This window comes from Esox lucius, chromosome 4 (genome assembly GCF_011004845.1).
Source record: "Esox lucius isolate fEsoLuc1 chromosome 4, fEsoLuc1.pri, whole genome shotgun sequence".
NCBI classification, from domain to species: Eukaryota; Metazoa; Chordata; class Actinopteri; order Esociformes; family Esocidae; genus Esox; species Esox lucius.
Genome location: NC_047572.1, coordinates 21,356,042 through 21,379,901, shown reverse-complemented (window position 1 = coordinate 21,379,901; position 23,860 = coordinate 21,356,042). Strand labels below are relative to the sequence as shown.

At 39.5% G+C, this 23,860-nt stretch overlaps 1 protein-coding gene across 7 annotated transcripts in view; it reads right to left on the bottom strand.

The window, feature by feature from the left end:
- htr4 (5-hydroxytryptamine receptor 4) overlaps positions 1 to 17,717 on the bottom strand; it is an 82,027-nt gene extending 64,310 nt beyond the window's left edge. For 6 of the 7 annotated variants that reach the window (XM_020045714.2, XM_020045718.2, XM_010902248.3 and 3 more), the window contains exon 1: positions 17,437 to 17,717. Coding sequence is in view for 1 of the 7 variants with exons in the window: in XM_010902250.3 (XP_010900552.1) it covers positions 17,437 to 17,471 (35 nt within the window). In the remaining 6 variants the exon portion in view is untranslated. The remainder of the gene's footprint in view (positions 1 to 17,436) is intronic. The other variant, XM_020045715.2, reaches the window with a different exon arrangement.
- Positions 17,718 to 23,860: the final 6,143 nt, after the last annotated feature.

Genomic DNA, 23,860 nt, shown 5'->3' with positions numbered 1-23,860 from the left:
CAACTGGAAAGAAAGAAAGAGAATGCACCCCAGTCAACTGGAGAGAAGGAGAATGTACCCCAGTCAACTGGACAGAAGAAGAATGTACCCTAGTCAACTGGACAGAAGGAGAATGTACCCCAGTCAATTGGAAAGAAGGAGAATGTACACCAGTCAACTGGACAGAAGAAGAATGTACCCCAGTCAACTGGAAAGAAAGAAAGAGAATGCACCCCAGTCAACTGGAGAGAAGGAGAATGTACCCCAGTCAAGTGGACAGAAGGAGAATGTACCCCAGTCAACTGGAAAGAAGGAGAATGTACCCCAGGCAAGTGGACAGAAGAAGAATGTACCCCAGTCAAGTGGACAGAAGAAGAATGTACCCCAGTCAACTGAACAGAAGAAGAATGTACCCCAGTCAACTGGAAAGAAAGAGAATGTACCCCAGTCAACTGGAGAGAAGGAGAATGTACCATAGTCAACTGGACAGAAGGAGAATGTACCTCAGTCAACTGGAAAGAAGGAGAATGTATCCCATTCAAGTGAACAGAAGAATAATGTACCCCAGACAACTGGACAGAAGGAGAATGTACCCCAGTCAACTGGAAAGAAGGAGAATGTACCCCAGGCAAGTGGACAGAAGAAGAATGTACCCCAGTCAAGTGGACAGAAGAAGAATGTACCCTAGTCAACTGGACAGAAGGAGAATGTTCCCCAGTCAACTGGACAGAAGAAGAATGTACCATAGTCAACTGGACAGAAGGAGAATGTTCCCCAGTCAACTGGACAGAAGAAGAATGTACCATAGTCAACTGGACAGAAGGAGAATGTTCCCCAGTCAACTGGACAGAAAGAGAATGTACCCTAGTCAACTGGTCACTGGACTCAATCAGTGGGACATAACCCGTCTATGGTTTGGACAAATCATCCTAAACGGCTACACATAAATTAGTTTAGATGTCTAAGGTCCATAGTACTTTGCTTCAAATGGATAAATCAATTATGATCTAATTCTGGATTTACGTTATATATTACAATTACTGAGCCGATTTACTGTTTCTTTTGTTAGATGAACAATGGAGAGGTTGTTTTTGCTACCTCACAGAAAATAAAATACAGGTGAATAACTAAATAATAAATATGATAGAGTTGACATAAACACTGATCCTGTAAAGTTTTCTAAGAAAATCAATTGTTACTGTTGTTTATGTATGATACAATGTTTGAATTGAGAAGTGATGATATATTGGCAGCTATTCTTAGCCCCAAGGCTAAGGAACTTTTTTACGCGATTTGGTTCAGAAGCAATACAAAGTGCATACATTGGGTATACACCTGGGAAAGTGATTGAGTCTTGATGGAGTTTCTAGCAATCTTTCAAGGAAACACTGGGGCTAATAGCCTTCCTAAGGGGACAGTATGGGATGCTACAGTCTTTTGTTGATTTAGTTGAAGAGCGAATTCCAGCTGTCCAGCTGAGGTCCTTGACTGTGCCCTCCAGACAAGGGGGGACTCTCACAGGTGGAGTTCTCCCCTGATGGAGAACATAGACATACATGCACAAACAAACCACAGACGCTCAAATAAGAACTATCCTGTCACAGAGCCAAGTCAATACACTTCAGAGATGGACAATAAACAATCAACATACTGAAACTGTCAGCATCACTGGTTAGCCCGCAGTAAGATGTGACCGGAATAACAGCAGATGATTTATTTATGACCGCACTGTGGAAATGCTGAAAAGAAACAGCAAACTTTCCCATTCAAAAGGTTTATTAGAAATAAGACAATATGCATGCACTGCAAGTCATAACAGTCTTCCTTCTCAGAAAACCCTTCTGTTGTATGCCAGGCTTTCTAGAGGATGCAGTCAAAACTGACAAGTTACTGACACGCTAGGTATGTTGACAGCAGAGGCCTTGCAGCATCCGTGGACTTTATTAACAGTCTGCATGAATAACTGTCAAATCTGTCCGCCCAAGCTAGATTTTTAGCTTCCTTTAATTATTGTAGAACTGACAATACACAGTGATTTCATACATTATATGATAGTATTTTTGGACCTTCTGAGTACTGAGGTCAGAGGTGTTAAACTGCTTAATTACTTTGGGTGAAACCAAGATAAATATCTTTCATTTTAGAGTGAAGACCAATTAAACACTGACACCCTTTAATCTAAATCATCACTTCCTTTCAGCAGTGACACATTTCAAAGGCAGAGATGTGTTTTTAAGATTATGTAGAATACCGTCTCATCTACTCCTCCATCACATCCTGTATTCATTCTGAAATGATTTAGAATCACTCAAGCATTGTGCCATAAGCAATGTATAAAAGCAATATTTCATCAGTTAGGACGTGTGTTGACTTTGTAGTCACAAATACAACTTATGTTATAGTCGCTGATGACAGAAATTAGGTCCTCATTACTGAGTATTCAGTCTCCTGCCAGTATTTGTGATGTGTGTGAGCAGAAAGTCTGACTGCCACTGGACCTTTAAAGCCCATGGTACCTGACCTCTGATCTATCACCAGCCTCACTCTTCTCATCTTTCCTGGTCCTGGACTAAGTTATATGGACACACCTTTTGAACAAATGTATGATTTAGATTTAAGATAAGCAGTTTATTCAATCAGTTGTCCTAACACGCTTAACAAAGACTTATATTTCTTAAAATCAGCTGGGACTAAGGCCAGTATTATTCATGTTGTAAATGTAGTAATTGTTCTACAAGAAAGATGTAAATAGGAGTTTGGGTTAAGGACATATCAAACCCCTAGCTCACTCATAGTATATACGATGCTATTCAAAAAGCTAAGGCTGTGAGCTAAGGCTAGACAAACAGCCTCAAATTATGACTGTGGCAGGCTTTTCCACAATTAGGAACATGCTCTTTCATTTTAATGAGAATCCATCCAATTCTGGAAAACGTTTAAAGTCCTGAAGAACAACTTCTCCACCTTCTTCCATAACAGATCCGTTTGGACTCTAATGAAAATTCAATAGTTGATGGCTGCCTTCAATCACCACTTTATTGAAACTGTTTCAGAGAACTTCCATTACTAACTCAAATTTAAATAGAAAAGGAATGAATTATAATCTAGCATTAATGTACGTTTTAATAAACAATGTTTTTCACCTAGACTGTTTACTGCAAAATAAGTCCTTGACACTTTGCTAGCTATAAACAGTAGAGCAGTTGTCTTGGAGCTAAAACGCAATTTAGTTTTTATCAAGCAATAATTGTTGGGTTGATTCTTCAACTATGAAAAACGAACCATAAGCTGCCACTACAGTATCGGGATTCTATTGACCTTGATAATGCCTGTCCAAATCCCTGGATGATAGAGCAAATTAAGTTGCTCTATTTATTGTCAAAAATGTTAAATGCTTTCGATACAGAGCTTTTTTTAGCAGAGTTTTTAGTACTCCAGGGTTGAATTTTTTAGCCATTCAAAAAGGAGATCCCCAGGGTTTAATATTGGGTGCTTAATTGTTCACACTGTGTATAAAGGATCTCTGTAACTCTATGAGAAACTATCTTTAAAACATTTTATGCTGATGACAGTACTGAACACTGCCATGCCATCTCTTGTTCAAGTCCCAAAATCAACATTTAGATGATCTCAACATTATGACTCTTGACACTTATGTTAGAAGTGTTCCCTCCTACAAATACCTAGGGATTTGTTTAAATGAAAACATGTCTTTCGAAACACAATACTGTTGGTGAAGAAGCTGATGATTACAAGTGTTTTCTTTTATAGGACAAATTGTTTCTGTTTTCTCAGCATAAAAATGAAATTTCACAAGCCACTTTTATGTCAGTACTAGTTTATGGTGATGTCCTCAGCATCCATACTGAAACCTCTGTATTCAGTCTATCATGCAGCTTTGCGTTTTATTACTGATACAAACCTTGTAATTGTTCCTTCCTGCTAACCCTGTTTATCATCGTTCCCAAGATTCCACCTTACCCAGCCCCTCCAAACACCTCCAACTGCTCTGCCTACCCACTGTCCTGTCTACCTCGCCCTACCTACCTACCTGCCCAGCCCCAACCCCTCCGGCCTGGCCTCAGTCCTTCCATTCCAGCCACCATTAAAATATTTTCGTTTCCCTGATTGTGTCAGATGTCGTGTGCTTGGGCCCACTTGCGGCTCCCCCCCGTAACAGAGTTAGTTTATGTCATGGAGACTGTAATGGCTGCTCCACGTGTCCCACCCATCACCCACACCTGTTTTGAGTTAGTAATTATGTCTATTTAGGTTTCTCATTTTCACCCGCACCTCACAGGTTATTGGGTCCTTGTCTGTTGGACCGTGTGTTGCCGTTTCTCTTAATTAAATCCAAGAAACGTTGTTCTTCGATCGGTGTTGTTTTGTTACTTTCGTTTTTGCCTCACCTTTTGCTCACTCGCTACCCTGGCATCTCACCTAACCCTAACCCATTGAGCCAGTCGGTGTTGCCGTGGCTCCCGTCGCCGACCGTGTGGCGTCAATTCCCCAGCGGTTCTGAGAGCCACTGTGTCACATTGCTCCAGAGTCACTGGATCCCCTGTCTCAGCACCAAGGTTTTACACTGCTATATTATTGTGCCGGGGAGTAGGGTCAGTTCTCCTTCACCACTCAGTTTTCCTTCTCCACTGCAAAGCCTTGTAGATCTAAGGAATGCACTTACTGAATGTTCCCTCTCTCTTGCCCTGTTTAAACTTAGGAGGACATGAGGTCTTGGCTCACACCTTTGGAGTACCAGGCTTGAAAGACTTGTTGCTGTCCCTGTCCAAAATCCTCCTGGTCGTGTTGCAGATCAAGACGATACCCAACAATTCCAGTTGACTCTCTGCTGACACGCCCCACCCCCCCGTCCTTGTCCATCTGGTCATACTTCTGACCTGGACTAGTTTTAAAAGACTCTGGACTCCTACATTTAATTATTACAACTTGTACACTTTGGGCCGGTTTCGCAAACACAAATTAAGCCTAATCAAGGACTAAAACAACAAACTCAATGGAGTTTTCTTTTGAACAAAATGTTTTAGTCCTAGTCTAAACTAAATCCGTGTCTGTCGAAACCGGCCCTTAATGTTCACCCGGCACAGCCAGAAAATGTGAGGTTTTCTCGTCACTCCCGGTCCAACTCCTCCCCGCCACGCTCCGCACCTGCCACCGTTTCACTTCCCAACACGCATGAACGCACCCAACACTCCAGATCCCAATCACCTGAATATTGAACACCTGTGCCCTGTTAACCCCTCTATTTAGCCTGTGCTCTACCTCCCCTCCAGTGTGAGGTATTGTTCTCAGTGGACCTGCCAAGCCTTCTATCGCGCTCTCGCATTACTTTGTTGATTCCCAGCCTGTTGTGTCTCTACCTTCCTGTCCCGTCCTATCTCCTTGTTACAGAACCCTGCGTCTTGACCTGTTCGTCTGCCCCGTAGCGTCTCTCCCCGCCTAACCCTGCCTGTGTTGTTGCCTGTACGGACTGCCTTCCCGGAACACCAACCTCCCTGCCTGCCCCTGGATATCCTTACCGTCTCTCCCAGCCTGTGCTGTAGCCTCCGCGGATTGATCACCCGGCTTCCTGACCTGCTTGCCTGCTTCTTGGTTTCGCGTCCCTGTTCATCCCTGCCTGTGCCTTCGCCTTCAAGGACTGATATTCTGGTTACCGACTCTCTGCCTGTCTTTATCGTTCGTGTGCTAACCTACTCCCTTGTGCGACGTACAATAAATCTACAATTGCACTTCTGCAATTGGACCCACACTACTCTGGTCCTGGTGTTCATTACAGAAAAGGACTGGTCACCCCTCTGAGCCTGATTCCTCTCTATGTTTCTTCCCAAATTTCAGCCTTCTTAGAGAGTTTTTCCTAGCCACTGAAATTCAACACTGTTGTTGTTTGCTCCTTGGGGTTTCAGGCTGGGTGTTTTGTAAAAGCACTTTGTGACAACTGCTGATGTAAAAAGGGCTTAATAAATACACTCACCTAAAGGATAATTAGGAACACCATACTAATACTGTGTTTGACCCCCTTTCGCCTTCAGAACTGCCTAAATTCTACGTGGCATTGATTCAACAAGGTGCTGAAAGCATTCTTTAGAAATGTTGGCCCATATTGATAGGATAGCATCTTGCAGTTGATGGAGATTTGTGGGATGCACATCAAGGGCACGAAGCTCCCGTTCCACCACATCCTAAAGATGCTCTATTGGGTTGAGATCTGGTGACTGTGGGGGCCATTTCAGCACAGTGAACTCATTGTTCAAGAAACCAATTTGAAATGATTCGAGCTTTGTGACATGGTGCATTATCCTGCTGGAAGTAGCCATCAGAGGATGGGTACATGGTGGTCATAAAGGGATGGAAACAATGCTCAGGTAGGCCGTGGCATTTAAACAATTGGCACTAAGGGGTCTAAAATGTGCCAAGAAAACATCCCCCACACCATTACACCACCACCACCAGCCTGCACAGTGGTAACAAGGCATGATGGATCCATGTTCTCATTCTGTTTACGCCAAATTCTGACTCTACCATCTGAATGTCTCAACAGAAATCGAGACTCATCAGACCTGGCAACATTCTTCCAGTCTTCAACTGTCCAATATTGGTGAGCTTGTGCAAATTGTAGACTCTTTTTCCAATTGGTAGTGGAGATGAGTGGTACCCGGTGGGGTCTTCTGCTGTTGTAGCCCATCCGCCTCAAGGTTGTGCGTGTTGTGGCTTCACAAATGCTTTGCTGCATACCTCGGTTGTAACGAGTGGTTATTTCAGTCAAAGTTGCTCTTCTATCAGCTTGAATCAGTCGGCCCATTCTCCTCTGACCTCTAGCATCAACAAGGTATTTTCGCCCACAGGACTGCCGCATACTGGATGTTTTTCCCTTTTCACACCATTCTTTGTAAACCCTAGAAATGGTTGTGCATGAAAATCCCAGTAACTGAGCAGATTGTGAAATACTCAGACCGGCCCGTCTGGCATCAACAACCATGCCACGCTCAAAATTTCTTAAATCACCTTTCTTTCCCATTCTGACATTCAGTTTGGAGTTCAGGAGATTGTCTTGACCAGGACCACACCCCTAAATGCATTGAAGCAACTGCCATGTGATTGGTTGATTAGATAATTGCATTAATGAGAAATTGAACAGGTGTTCCTAATAATCCTTTAGGTGAGTGTACATTTGATTAATTGAACATGTTATAATGATTTTGGGTATGTGAAGATGTGCACTACAGTTGCTTGCCGTAACAGGTCAAAGGGATCCATGCGTGTCAGGTAGATACCAGCCTGTTACTGTGGCCATGTAAAAGGGAGGGGCTATACAAAATGCTGAGAATGCAGCATAAGCATAGCTTTCTCGTTAAACTGAGGACTACACACACTCTCAGACTCCCTGATGGATTTTAAATTTCATTTAAATGCTAATTTGGGTTTAATGACAGTCTTGAGGATCCTGAAGCACTAACTGGAGCTCCTCCTGTGTCCTCTTTTCCTGTGTCGTCATATTTACTGAGTTCCCCTGCTTGGTACCAATGCTCTCAGCTCTGCTTTGGGCATGTGGATGCAGCAGAGTATTAAGAGCAATTTGCCAAACCATTAATAATGCACATCATGTGGGTACAGTGTGCACCCATGCCTCCAGAATGTCTCTTTATCCTCCAAAACAGAGTTCTCAACCAAGTTAATATCTGCACCTAATTTTTGAATGCATTGAACAACCATTAGCATTTCAGTGTGAGTGTGTAATGACTGATTACAAAGTCAGTGGGCTAACCAACAGAACAGTCACAACATGGAGATCTATTACAAAGAGAGGTTTCTACTGTGACTAACTATATGAAAACCATCTCAGCTTGTTTATCAGCATGATACTAATTTTGGATAATAGAAGACATTGGACATCTTCTGAATGTCAAATACGGAGCGGTTCAGGGCGTCAGAAATTGTCAAGGCTGGTCAGTGAAAGAAAAAATAAGATAAACTTGGAACTTGAAATACTTTAGTAGGTATAAATAAAACACCATACATAAATGTCAAGCCATTTATGAAAGCAAATACACCAATTTCAATGAGTGCCAAATATTCAAAACAGAAATAACTTGTAGTATTGTGCTACGATTTAAGAATGACTCTTCTATTAATAAAATTGTAGCTACGGTAGTAGAATCAACAAAAACACTGGACTTTCCAGAAGTGACTTGTGATGAATAAACTTATTGTTAGGCTCATTAATTAATTGGCCATATAATTTAAATTAGTAAAGCTCTCTAATTTAAATGATATGGCCAAAGATATAGAAATAAATCTGCAGCCCTGGGTTTAAACCGAAAAAGGGATTTAGTTGATCTGTCTGAGACACCTTAGAGTGACGTTAAAAATGTGACTATTGTTGGAAATGCTGTGGAAATGCAACCACTAAATTAAAACCATTCAGACGTTTTAACACTCTCATTCCAAAATGTACTATGCTTTAAAGCATGCTTATTGCCCAAAACCTACACATTCAATAAAGAATTAGGATTTGCAGACACACTGAATAAGCAGAGAAGCACAATCACCACATATTGATTGTATGCAGTCTATATCACCTTCATTGTTTGCATATCAAAATGGAAGAAATCCAAAGAGAGGTAACAGTAAAACATTGTATATGGTTAAATTTACATTGAGTCTACCTATTTGATATGCAGTAATTTAAGTATGGATTATTCTAATTTCCTTATAGGCCCTGCTCAAGCATACATTGGTAATACCTCTTTAGACATACACATTAATAACCTTAGTAATGTTTCCAGTAGACAGTATTCACATAACTGTTTGAAAAATGTGGACTTTCAACAAGACCATAAAAGGGTGTAAATCCAAGAGATTGTATACAGTATGTAATATTATAATTTGCTGATGACTAAGTTGGTTTTACAGTATCAGTTTAACAAGAGCACTGTGGTGACATGACAGAACTGTTCATTGATACAGTGGAAGGACAATGTCTTGTAAAGGAACTTTCATTTTCACAATCTGACACCTTCACCTCAGAGCAATACAACCTCCTGTCTTAACACTAATATGAATGGATGTCATATTTTTACAACCTAACACACCCTACAATTTTACAATTCACTACCAACTGCTTGGGTTCCAGTGTCTGTATTCAAGACCACTGAGCAAAGTCCAAAGTCTCCCAGAAATTTGATAATTTCCTATTCTCTATGAGTGTTCTATATTATGCTATACATTTACTATGCTCCAAATGTTTCAAAGCATGCCAGTAATGATTGTGTTGTCTGACCTCACTATTCAGACTAAAGCAATCATACGTCCTTTCATCAAGGGTTAAACATCTTTAATGAATTGTGGATACAAAAAAAGGTATAGTCGTTTGATAGTGTCAGACATAAAGGTGCCTTAACATCCTGCTTGATATGATATTACAGGACCATTTATAAACAAGTGGATTGACAACAATTAAGTTGATTACCAACTCTGAAAAAGTAACCAATATGAGTTTTAGGGCCTTTATGACAGTTGACAATTACACAGTGCTTGATTTAAAAGGTAACGGTTTAGTGATCGTGGATCTAGTAATCAGGCATCCCCATTGTGACCCAGCCACGCAGCTGAGCCCAATGTCTGCCCAAACGCTCATCTTCCCACAATGATGTGGTTGCACATTTTAGTACAGGACTATGATAAATAAAATGGGATAACAAGTGTTTTTGTCCAAATACCATACACTGTGCAGTAATGAATATATTACTAAGAATCCCAAGATTATATTTACAGTACCTTATTTTGATAACTGTTTTAAAATTTAAATAAACAAACCAAAGACACGTGAGTAATTATCTGGCTCACTGGTCTGTGACAGCTGGTTAAATGTGGAGAAGTAGAAACAGGAAAAATAATAGCTAACCCTGACATCCCCCAAAATACATTTGGTTATGGTTAAGATTAGTAACTAACAAATATTTTATCATACATGTTTTTGCCTGGTAAATGTAGACCTTTACAGAGAAAAGGTGAAAATGATTAATAAAAAATGGATGGTTTAATTCCTCTGCCTGTCAAACTGTGTCGTATTTGACCAATAAAACTGACTTTAAGTCCTTTCTCTGAAAGATGAACCAGAGGATCAGAAAATGATCCTTTCAGAAACAAGTGGTCTGAATAGTGAGTAGTGTGACTCAGCCAATGTCAAACAGCGTCACCGTTCACATCAAAGCATCTAACATCTGTGGTTTAAACAAATCAATATCAGCAGCTGGCATCAGTGTCATCCCCACTGGGAGCATGCTCGGGTTCACTGAGCTTCATCAAAATGAACAGTCTGTTTTGATGTGAAATTTTGACACCTGTTTTGATAATCAGCTCAGTCTAGTGTTCCATTCTACATTATAGATTGGACCATTTGTCTTATCACAAAGGCTGATTAATGACAAAGAACATTTTATATTTTTCATCTTGACACTGAATTGAACGTAACATTTACAATCACAGAAGCATTCATATTTCCCCCTCAACCGTTTTGTTGCTTAAAAAAACCTTGAAAATGAAGCTACACCTAACCAGTTGTCAAGACAACTGTGCATTATTGTTACATTAATCACAATGACAATAAGCAAAATTCTTCACAATTTGAAGAGACCAACTTGAAACCTGAGATAACACACTTTTCTTATAAAAAAAGTACACAATAGCATTAGTAGTATTTCCTCAAAACCCTCAAAATAAAGCACTTTACTATTTTAGTTGTGTTCGCCCTATTAAATTGTTTATCTTTTCCAAAAATTTACTTTTACAGCAACTTTTAAAATAACTCACTAAAAACAAATCTAGTCTTCAAACATTTTGGGAGCTGTCATCATGTCATCCTGAAATATTATTCTCTCTTAAGAAATGTTCTAACCTTTGTACAAGGGTGCTGTAAATAACTGTCATATTCTGATTCCAATTCAAATGAAAACATTATGTATGTGGGAAGAACTGTTGTTGAATACTCCCAGGAGGAGCGTAGATTTAGCTCAGAGGTCATGGGTTTGAGGATAGGTCTAATCCTGTGCTAATAAAGTACTTCTCCACTAATGCCAGCATGATTTCTCACTTCCCTTGTATTAACGGTAAACCCAGCTCGCAACTTGCTGTCTGGGTTTCGTGAAATCTGAAAGATCAGGGCTTTTGGGATGCGTGACCAAGAAATTCTACCTCTGCCTCTGCTCTGTTTTGGCCTCCCGAGCAAACGTACTCAAACCAATCCCGCTGAGCAGGGCCAACAGGAGGTCATAATGGATTACAGAAAGAAGAACTCATATAATCGGTGTCATGCTGTTGTTTGGTGTCAGCCACTTCACTGAAAACGTCTCCCCACAACTCACCATGCAAGGTGCAGTAGAGTTAACTACACTGAGTAAAAAGATTTTTGTCAAAACAACTATTAATCCCTTATCGTCCACTATTGCTGATGCTCTGCAGTAAGCCACTTATAAATTCATTGAAAGTATGTATCTTCTTTCTACATTAAAATGCCTGTGTATCATTAACAGCAAGGTATATTAATCGTATTTTGGATTAGCAATAAAGAGGTCAGCAACTAAGTACGCAACATTTATTTGGGAGTGAGGCTACATTTAAGACTATGCTGCCATTAGCACCATTCATCTAGTACAACATCAGTTGAAATAGAGATGATTAATAAAGGAATTTGGGTGTTGATTAACAGAAATCCCATAATATCCATGTGGCCAAATATTTAGAACCAGCACTAGTGGTCCCATGAACACTGACATTTGTATTTTGGGACAGTTGACAAATTAATCTGGCACATAACACAAGGAATGCTTTAACATTCCATACAAACATAGAATTTGAATTTAAGTAAAGTCTAGCTCAGAGCAAAATAAATCTCAAGAGGAAGGAGAGAGTCACCCAGGTTTAAATGCTGTTCCCGGCTCGTACGAACAAACTCCTGAGTTTGTTTAGTATCTATGGGGTGTCTGAGGTTGACAGCAGCACAACTTTCTCCATATTTGCCCTGTCATTTCTTCTCTCTTAACTGTTCCAACTAAATGATGGAATACAGCAGAGTGGACAGATTACCACTGTCAGCTTTGCTCTCACTGCAGGAAGTTACTGGGCTAGCAGGCTAAAAGTGTAGGTTCCATAATTTTCAGCAGTATAAACAATCCCTACTGAAGTTTTAACAAGAGACTCTTGTTTCATGAGCCACATTCCATGACCCATTAAACCTATACATTTAAATCAACTACAAGAGCACTTACACCAACATATAACTGCTAAATGTCCCAAAATCAATATCATAATCTCAACTGATTGTTATACATTCATGTCATTGATTTCCCATAGTCATTAGCTGTTTCTCTAAGACAGATAAAATTCAAGGACAGGCATGAATAGCCTAAACATTCAGCTGATTTCCCAGATCAAAAACAGTAGTTGATAAGAGACAGAAAGTCTAGTACAGTGAGGCCCAGATTTGAAAAAGTTTATTCAGAGGGGGGAAGACATTTTCTATGGCATTACTTATCCTAAAAGCTGTAGAAAACGTGTCCATGTGGACCATTTTGATCTTATAAAGAACTTTAATGGAAATTATTTAAATGAAATACTCCTGAAAGTTCACTGTAAGTGATTAAATAGCATTTCAGTGCATCAAAAATAATTTATACTCAAAAAATGTATAATGATTGCATATATATTGTACATATATTATGACTTTTATTCAAACATTGGGAACACCTGCATTTTACTGTACTTCTCAGTTGACCAGCTTCACATTGCTTTACTTAAAATGTCTTTCATGCATGGCATATCTCAATTAACTAGCTTTTGAAGATAAATATCTCCCTCTCAACAGAAGAGAACAGTTCCCTACCACCTCTGTGCATTCAGTTTATCACAGGAGTGATCTATGCTGAGGAAGACTGAATACTGTATAACCATGGCATGCTATGACTACAGTACAAGGAACTCTGCCACTCCAGAAAATTGAAACTACTAATATAAACAGATAAAACAACCCCTAGCAGCATGCCTGGTGTCAGGTCCTGGCTGGGGGCCTTAGTATGTACTGTGTTTTATTTTTATTGTTTTGAACCCCAAGAAGTGTAACGGCTGTCTAGGCAGGAACTTAATATATAAATAAAAACTGTTTCATTTAGACATTTTGGAATTGAATTAATTAAATAATAAAAACCATATCACACAGACATAAGTATTCAGACCCCTTAAGTGAGTATTTGTAGAAGCACCTTTAGTAGCAATTACAGTACAGCCTCAAGTTGTTTTGGGTACAAAGCTATCTGCAGATCCTCTTAACCTGAATGTGGATGGAAAACATAACTGAACAGCCATTTTCAGGTCTCTCCAGAGATGTTCCATCAGGTTCATGTCAGGTCCTGGCTGGTGCAAATCAAGGACATTCAAAAACTTTTTCTGAAGCCAATCCTGCATTTAACCTGCTGCTGAAAAACACCCCCACAGCATTATGCTGCCACCTCCATGCTTAACTGTAGGGGGCCTTTCGGAAAACTCCAAGCTGGCTGTCATGTGCCATTTACCGAGGAGTGGTTTCTGTCTGTCCATTCTACCTTCAATGCTACAGATATTTTTTGGCTCCCTTATCCAGATTTTTGCATCAACACAATCCTGTCTTGGAGTTCTACTGACATGCTTCAACCTCATGGCTTTGCATTAAAGCGTACTGTCAAACTGTGGGACCTTATCAATTGTCCAATCAATAATGTATCAAATGCATCAAATCAAAACCAATCTGTTTTAATTATGTCCATTTTTACTGTTTTGTTATTCTCCTGTACTGCTTATATTAAATCATTTCATGCTATTGAAAATATCACAGAAAATGTACATCTGCTTGAAACTCTTCATTACAGTATTACTTACCCCTCCTTAGCTACTGAAAACAGTTGAAAATTATGTTCATTGGCTAAATAAATACGTTATGCCCAGAGCACATTCATCAACTTTTAATCAAGCAATGTTGCAAGCTAGATGCTGATCTGATAAAGTACATGATAACAATAATTGAGTCCAATGTATGTTTTGACTCATGCTGAGTTTAGCGTAAAGCATGTACTGGTTTATCAGGTAATCTCACCAATCTCACCTCTTGTGAAACAGCAGTTGGGGGCAGACAAACCCAAAGACTTTTAGCAGGTCTGACTGGCTGTAACCTGTACATTAATTGATATTGATTATTTTGTCTGGTTTTTTGTCTTCAGAATTGATCAATGGGTCATTCCAAAATTTTCAATACCCTGCTCTACTGTTCCAATGCAAAATGTCTTGACAAAAGACAGGATTTGCAATAAACAATTTTGGGGAAGTCTGAGTTTTTTATTCATCACATTCATACTACTGGAAGTTAATAAATGTTGACTAACACCTGCTCAGGACTGCCGTTAATGTTGAGTGACATAATGATGTTCCTGTGGGATATGTTTTACATACAGGTGTTAAACAGTGCAAAGGTTGGGTTGAGGAAATTTTATCATTGTCTTGTACAGTACCAGTCAAAAGTTTGGACACCAAGTGAATGGAAATCTCAAGCGTTTCTTTTCTCAAACATGTCTTTGCTGAGATCAGTGCACATTTCATATAATAAAAAAATGGGGTGAAACAATGTTTCATATTGAGCATTCAGGTTGCCCTCTTTATGCTGATACTGCCAGCTCTAGAATAAGTGAGGAAGTAATAGTCATGTTATTAGAAAGGAGACAAGCAATTCGTATAACCAACTAGAGTAATAGGATAAAAAGCACTTATTGTACCAACTTGTAAAAACATTTTATTACATGGCGGTCCTCAGAATACTGGGAAGTTGTGTAATGGTCCCCGGATGTCTTTAGCAGTGAAGTGGCAAAACACGTAATGGAAATGAAATGGAAATGCAAGTTAGTTTAGCATTGGGCTGTTGTGTAAACACATACATCAACTCAACACCACCTACAGATGAGGTGCTATTTTGTAAGGTGAGGAAATGCAAATATTTGTAATATTTATAACATTTGCCTATCTCAATCAAAGGGTATATCATTGCAACATGTAGCTTATTCAGAAGGCCAATAAATATTGCAACATATTCCTAGGTCCCCACATTGCATATTGTCTCAAGAATACTTTCTATTGTTCTTGTCTCAAGCAATAGCAAGTAATCTCAGTGTCTTATTCAGGAACACGCTCACAGAGCAAAGCATGTTTGTGGACATGACATCTGACATGATGTCTTTTACCAACTCACGCATTCTCATTTTTTTTTAAATACACTTGTCCCAAGGCATTGCTAATTTCTAGGAAGTGGACATTGGAATAGTGCCTCCACTTGTCCCCTCCATATCAAAATAAATTTGGGAAATGTTGATATATTTCCACAGAGAAGTATTATGAAATATTCACAGCTGATCTCTGAGGAGAGGAATTTTTTAGTGGTTGCTGTGTCCCGGCCATGAGACAGAGTGTATATAGGACATTAGAGGATATAGACCTCCTGAAGGAGTTCAAAAGCTCGCCATACAGTGTACATGGGAATGAAAGCTGCTAGAGCGTTTGTTGTCATGTGTAACCTTTTAGTTGTTGAGTTTGCTCAGCTAGACAGAGTTCTAATGTGATGTGAAAGTGGAGTCTATTGATCCTTCAAAAAGGCCCTCTCCATGCGGTGCCAATTATCAGGACACATCCTCTATCTAGTATCTACTACCATGTCACCCTTGCTTGGTGATGGCACTGCCTTATTGACTGGCTACTTGATTGTTGCATAAGATCACTTTAACCAGTCAGTCAGTCAATCAGCCAGCCAGGCAGCAGGCTGCCAGGCATTAAGGCCGGCAGGCAGCTCACATTGAAGCAAATATGAACACCCTTCCAGTCGCCCCAACTAATCATCCTAACACACTCGCTTTCCCTTGCCTTTACCCCTAGCTCTGTCTCTTAGCTGAATAAACCCCTCTGATCTCTGTACGTCTGGTAGAATTTGCTTAACAGAATTTAGAGCACACACATTATTTCATGTATATATCTATATAACAGCATAATCAAAAGCTTGGATACTGTAGACAGTCTAACTGAAAAGGAATTCAGTCAAAACAGTGCCAATAAGAATTCATAAACAGTGTCCACAGTAATTCATAAACAAAACGTTGTATTTTAGTTGATCAGAGGCGAGTTCTTGATTTGCCTTTGGCTGTAAATTATTTGATTTGATATGATTACTGCACTTACGGCACAGTCTATAAAATAGGGGGCCGACAGGGGCTCCAGATGCTATTGTAAAATAACAGCACATTCTAAAAGGTAGGGGTAAAAAAATGCAAGTACCATTTTAAACTTAAATCACCATTTGAAAATCAATGTATTATATTGATTAATATTGACTGCTTAGAGTGAAGGATTATACAGGTGTACATTACATCAAAATATGAAAACCTAAGTAAGTTTAGGAAAAAGTAAGGTGTATGGAAATATTTTAGTTATAGGTGACGTGAGGCACGGATGTTGATCAAGGTACACTGGTTAACCGTAATTGCTCTATGAAATAGCCTGCATGGCTAGCTTACATAATGCGTCAGTGTCAATTTATCACTGTAAATGTCAGATGTAACTTCACTGCACTGTTCAGGTAAACAGAAATGAAATTAAATGTAGAACTACCCCAATAATAATAACAGTTGTGACAAACTACATTTAACAACAGTTAATAAGATCAGTCATTATAACGCACTATAGGTAACATTTCTTTTACATCCATTAGCAGATCATGACACTTGCAGCACCTGGGCTGGGGGATTGTTTCCTACTGGGAACCAGTACATAAATGTATGCACTTACTACTGTATGTGCTGTACTGTAGGTTTACTGTAACTAAAATGCAAACATTTGAACAAAATGTGCCGGTCAAAGTGCTGCTATGGCACCATTTGAAATATGACAATTCAAATTATTGATCAGGCATGCAGTGCTGTTTGAGTATATATTTAAACAATGGTCGTTTTTATTATCCCAAGTGTACATTATGTCTGGGTTTGTAATAAAATGATACATTGGCTGTGTAATGTAAACACCAATAAAAAATAAATTGAAGCATTTTTGGTGACCAGAGTAAAACATTTCTATACTAGAGGACATCCCCATTATACAGCAATAGCAGGTGCATGAAAGGCTCGCGCAATACTTTGGCATGATTATAATCAAATCAATGATTGGATTTACAACTACTGTATAATTGTTGTTTCATAATTACAGTGTTAAAGTAAAGTACAACAGCACATTGTGGCGCTCCAGTCCAGTAAATTACTTCCACAGCCTAATATTTGATAAACAGTAGACAGTAATACACACTTCATACAATACAAGTGCGACCTAAGTTGAATTCAAAGAAAGGGTTAAAAATGATGTCGAATTATAACACTACAACACACTTACCATTTCCTTACGCAGAAGCCGGCTCCCCAAACCATGTTACGACTCTATATCCCCATGAGAAAAATCACATTTTCGATTCGTATCAAAACACGGTTAAGAAGTTAAATGTTTTTGTGAGGTCAATTTCGGAGATGTTGTTAGCTGACATTCACCAAGCGAAGTAGTTTCCCCATGAATCCTCAGCACAGTCGTCAAAATAACGCTGGACGTGTTTGTACGCGCGACTGGGGCACCGCGCGCAGTTCTGTGGACGAAGTAATGCTTGGAAAGCGAGACGTCGGTATTCCCTGCAAATTGCACCTTCAGGTCCCTCCTATTTCGCTTGTTTATTGACGTGGTAAAAGCGTCTCGGTGGCCACTTCAAAATTGTTTGATGCAGCGGGAAGGCTATATTTGGCTGTGGGTGACCTTCATGTTTAGCGTTTTAATTAAGTATGGGCTTGCAATACAATCATCTGTCATTACACGTTTTTTTTATATATATATATTGTATCTGTTAATCTTTTAAATTTCATTATGACTTCTCACTCTGGCTATGCGTTTTGTAAATAGAAGCAAAATACTTTTATTTATAATTTAATACTTTGGCTTTGAGACCAATTATTCAGACTATAAATGCACACTGTATACATTATATACATTAGACTGTATGTGTTAGAAAAATCTGTGAGAAATTCTGTTAGAGACCAAATCGGTTTTCACCCATCCAGTACAAATGGATGGTGTACATAAAAATCTTGGTGCCATTGTCACTAATTTAGTAATTATGAAATCATACATACACCTTCTGAATGTTACAATCATGTCTCTAGTTAACTTTTACAGGCAAGTATAACAGAAAATAAATCTTCTGATTGCTCAATTAGTGTGACTAATCATAGGATAATGTACATTCCTGTGAATTTGAGAAGGCCATCAGCCATTTAACTGCCATCCTCCTGACCTGGCCATTGGAAAGAAAGTTATAAGATCTCCCTGCTTATTTCGTTTTAGTGCCCCAATTAAATGATGCCTGATTGCATGCATTACGTTTGAACAAGACCCGCTAGGGAATATGGTGCCATTTCAGACCCACAGCGAACTCATTCTATGGAGGCCATCAAGTGGCCACACAGTGTTTTTTTTGTTCCTAGCATAATTATCTTGCATGATGCACTTAATTTGTCCTTCCTGTCTCCACTAACAATGCATTGACAAGGAGGTGAACAATGCTGGTTGCTCTATCTCTGTCCCCCTTCTCACAACCTTTCGTTCCTCAATCAGGGGCACATGTTAATTGCCAGTCAGCCAATCATCTGTCCCTGTGAATTTTAATTCTCACTTCAGCAGGATTGACAGTCCGTACTTTCACTTTGTACCCAGGGAAAGAAAGGTTCTAGCTGAATGCTTTAATAGTTATTTTTCCATGTCTATCATCTTTGTGTGCAGTGAACTGTGTTTGCTGAATAAACCAGCAAGATGCATATATTGTCACATCATGACCAAACGTAAATAAAATGTAAAATCCTCTATTGACTAATTTCCTTTTCCTGTATGTAAAGATGGTGATCTAGGCTTTCCAGAACTACATAGAATGCAATGGGAATTGTTACTAAATTGACTATATTATTACATGTAGAATATATTACAAAATGACATGTGGTATGAGACTACACATCACAGTATTAAGCCATTTTAATATTAGTTTTATATTTTTTGGATGGTGCGTTGAGAAGTATATTTTATTTATATTAGGTTCTGGATATATGTTTGTAGCCCACAGTGACAGGTAAATGCAAAATAAAGGGAGCATCAACATCAAGTGTCTTAATAGGGCATTGGTTCACCACAAGCCGCCAAACCAGCTTCAATGCGTCTTTGCAAATATTCTACCAGTATCTTGAACTCTATTGGGGGGATGCGACACCATTCTTTCAGAAGACATTTCATCATTCAGTGTTTTTTGCTGGTGGTGGAAAACACTGTCTCAGGCGTAGCTTCAGAATCTCCTGGAAGGAGATGGTAATCATTGACATCCTTGAAAAGACGTCTCTTATGATGCAATGGCTTCATTATAACTAGCATACAATCATTAATAATGGCAATGTGTATTAATCACATTTGTCATTCACATAACATTTTAGTCTTTTAGCAGACTCATATCCAAAGCTAGTTATGGAAAACAGAGTGCATACATATTTCATACGTTTTAGTCCCCGCTCCTGTGAGAGATGAACTGACAACCCTTGCATTACAAGCCCTGTGCTCAACCAGTTGAGCTAGACAGAATGTTCTTTAACTGGCCCTGTAAGGACTTGAGTGGAATAAAAAAATTCACGAAAAAGCAACCCCTCATTTATTATTTTTTATCCAAATTTTTTCTTATAACTAATAACTTAATAAACATCATCTTTTGTTTTTAAATTATACATTTTACAATGCCTATGCAGTACAGTAGACTATATGGAAACAACAGTAACCAGTACAGTATGGTGTGAGTATTACATTCAGTGCGGGCTCTAGCCTTTTGGGGGCCAACATTTATTTGGGGCCCCCTCTCCCATAGAGGTTGGGGGCTCCCTAGTTGTCGGGGGCTCCCTAGTTGTCGGGGTACCCTAGCGGTTGGGGGTCCCCTAGCGGTTGGGGGCCCTAAGCCACTGCTTATGTTGCTTATGCCTGTACCAGCCCTGTTTACATTAGTCAAGTTAATAGTCATTACCCAACTTAACTCAATTTGCAGTGAACCTGTATTTCCAGTGGATTTCATGTACCATAATAAAAAATCTATCTGGTTCTGGCGTTAGGTTTTGCCTCTACCAGACAACTGTATTTCCTCACATCTCCCCAGCAGACTGATAGAGACCGCCCCACAGTGGTACAGTACAGAGGCTGGATGATGACTAAGCTGAATGGACACACTCTAAGGTTGGTCATTTTGTCAGAAAAAGTGGGAAGTTCCCCTGTTTGTAGTCTTAAACTTGGCAGTGAGGCTGAGGCGAAGGTAACTCACAGGATGCAAGTTGCCACTCATCCAGTCCGTTAAGCCAGGACACAATTCTCCAGACCTGGTATGGCTCTATCCCACGTCCCTCCAATTTTTTCAGACTGTAGTGTGTAGTTAGAGATTTTTTTATTACAAAGTTGGTGGACCTGTACTCAATGTGAAAAATGTACAGGTTGGCAGCAGTGAATGCCATGTGACTCCTGCTGAACCATAGGGATTTATTGCAGCGAGAGATTTCAGCTAGGGACAGCCTAGTTGCAGTATATTGATATATTGTAGGTCTTAATGACTTTGCCAATAGAGCCAACATAGTGCTTTGTGCTTGTTTGGCTTCACGGGTGTCATTGCACAATGGTTTAGTAAGGTTCAATAAACCACAGGGAGACGGTAGCACTGGTATCTGTCTTCCAAAGAGGCGTGTTTAAGAGGTCAACGGTCCTATTTATAGCCCTTTCAGTAGTTAAGCGAAGGAGGTAAAAGATATTTTACACAAGTGAACCAGAAACATGTCACAACAGTAATACCAACCTGCTTTCAAATTGTTTGTAAGTCCTATTATGAATGTGCTTAATTGAGCAAGGGATATGACTGTTTTAGATGAATCCATACTGTAACTAGAGCTCCGGAAGAAATTAAGAGACAACCACACCTTTTTGATTCCTTTCCAAAAAAGTCGAAAAGGAGGGTTTTGAGTGAGGAACAGAAGGGTTAAAATTAAAAAACCACTGCAAATTGAACGCTTTTGTTCCTCACTCAAAACTTTCCTTTTCAACTTATTTGGAAAGGAAAGAAAAAGGTGCAGTGGTCTCTTAATTTTTTTCCAGAGCTGTATATATATATATATATATATATATATATATATATATATATATATATATATATATACATTCACCTAAAGGATTATTAGGAACACCATACTAATACTGTGGTTGACCCCCTTTCGCCTTCAGAACTGCCTTAATTCTATGTGGCATTGATTCAAAAGGTGCTGAAAGCATTCTTTAGAAATGTTGGCCCATATTGATAGGATAGCATCTTGCAGTTGATGGAGATTTGTGGGATGCACATCCAGGGCACGAAGCTCCCGTTCCACCACATCCCAAAGATGCTCTATTGGGTTGAGATCTGGTGACTGTGGGGGCCATTTCAGTACAGTGAACTCATTGTCATGTTCAAGAAACCAATTTGAAATGATTCGAGCTTTGTGACATGGTTCATTATCCTGCTTGAAGTAACCATCAGAGGATGGGTACATGGTGGTCATAAAGGGATGGACAGGGTCAGAAACAATGCTCAGGTAGGCCGTGGCATTTAAACGATGCCCAATTGGCACTAAGGGGCCTAAAGTGTGCCAAGAAAACATCCCCCACACCATTACACCACCACCAGCAGCCTGCACAGTGGTAACAAGGCATGAGGGATCCATGTTCTCATTCTGTTTATGCCAAATTCTGACTCTACCATCTGAATGTCTCAACAGAAATCGAGATTCATCAGACCAGGCAACATTCTTCCAGTCTTAAACTGTCCAATTTTGGTGAGCTTGTGCAAATTGTAGCCTCTTTTTCCTATTTGTTGTGGAGATGAGTGGTACCCGGTGGGGTCTTCTGCTGTTGTAGCCCATCCGCCTCAAGGTTGTGCGTGTTGTGGTTTCACAAATGCTTTGCTGCATACCTCGGTTGTAAAGAGTGGTTATTTCAGTCAAAGTTGCTCTTCTATCAGCTTGAATCAGTCGGCCCATTCTCCTCTGACCTCTAGCATCAACAAGGCATTTTCGCCCACAGGACTGCCGCATACTGGATGTTTTTCCCTTTTCACACCATTCTTTGTAAACCCTAGAAATGGTTGTGCGTGAAAATCCCAGTAACTGAGCAGATTGTGAAATACTCAGACCGGCCTGTCTGGCACCAACAACCATGACACGCTAAAAATTGTTTAAATCACCTTTCTTTCCCATTCTGACATTCAGTTTGGAGTTCAGGAGATTGTCTTGACCAGGACCACACCCCTAAAGGCATTGAAGCAACTGCCATGTGATTGGTTGATTAGATAATTGCATTAATGAGAAATTGAACAGGTGTTCCTAATAATCCTTTAGGTGAGTGTATATATATATATATATATATATATATATATATATATATTTATGGGTGAGTGCATCCACTGTTTTTACAGTGTCTTCACTATCTGCACATTTCATTGTGTTATATAATTAATTTGTGATTGATTACATTTATTAGGCATTGTCTTGCTGTCTGATTCAGGGTTGTTGCTGTGATGAAAGATTAATCTATACCCCCGTCTGAGGTCCTGTGCACTCTGGATTAGATTTTCTTCAAGGATCTTGCTGATAATGATCTGTTCATCCTTCCCTCAATCCTGACCAGTCTCCCAGTCACTGTCATTGAGAAGCATCCCCATAACATGACACTCCTATCACCATGATACATTATAGAGATGGTATCAGTCAGATGATGAATATGTTTACCAGATTTAGAGCTTGGCATTCTGGCATAGTAATTTGAATTTGAGTCAGATAATCTTTCTTGCCTTATGTTATATGCCTTTTAGTCAGAAGTGGAATCTGTCTAGACCAGGTGTGTCCAAACCATTCCACGGAGGGCTGTGTGTCTGCAGGTTTTTGGTTTTCCTCTAAATTGGTTCCCGGTTCAGACCTAAACAACAAGGTGAGGGTAGAAACTAACCAATTAGAAACTTAGTTAGTCAATCAAGTACAGGAAGAGAGCGAAAACATGCAGACACACGGCCCTCCGTGGAATAGTTTGGACACCCCTGGTCTAGACACTACCATAAAGGCCTCATTGATAGAGTGCCACAGAGATTGTTGTCCTTCCAGCAGGTTCTCCCATCTGTACAGCTCTGACACTCTGTTGGAATGGTCAATGGGTTCTTGGTCAACTTCATGAAAGTTTAAAGTAATCTATTTCCATTTTTTGAAAATGAATTAAGTCCAGAAAATGTATGCAACAGTGAAACAGCTCTGGTTAGCAATACTCTTAGCCCAGCTTCACTCATTGTCATTTCATGTACAAGAGCATGGTTAGGTACAATGTCACAAATCTCACTAGAGATTCTTATTCTTCTTACTCGCCTTCGTCCACTTCCTTTAATTCTTCCTCTTCCTTTCTCTTTGATGTTGTCATTCACTGCACAAAAGAAAGGTGATGTTTACTCTTTGCAACTTGTAAAAGCTACCATTGGCAGACCATCTTTGAGTTGAGTGGTTGTGTTGATAGGTAGCACAGCTAGCCTCTCTTCACTGATATGGCACACAAGTCAAAAAGCTTATATTTAACAATATTGAATGATTCTATCATACTATGATTTCACTAAGAATATTTAAGATGTTTTATTTTCGTAGTTAGGTAGAGCCAGACAGTTGTTAGTAGTTAAGTAGCAGTGACATTGAAGCCTGTCAGA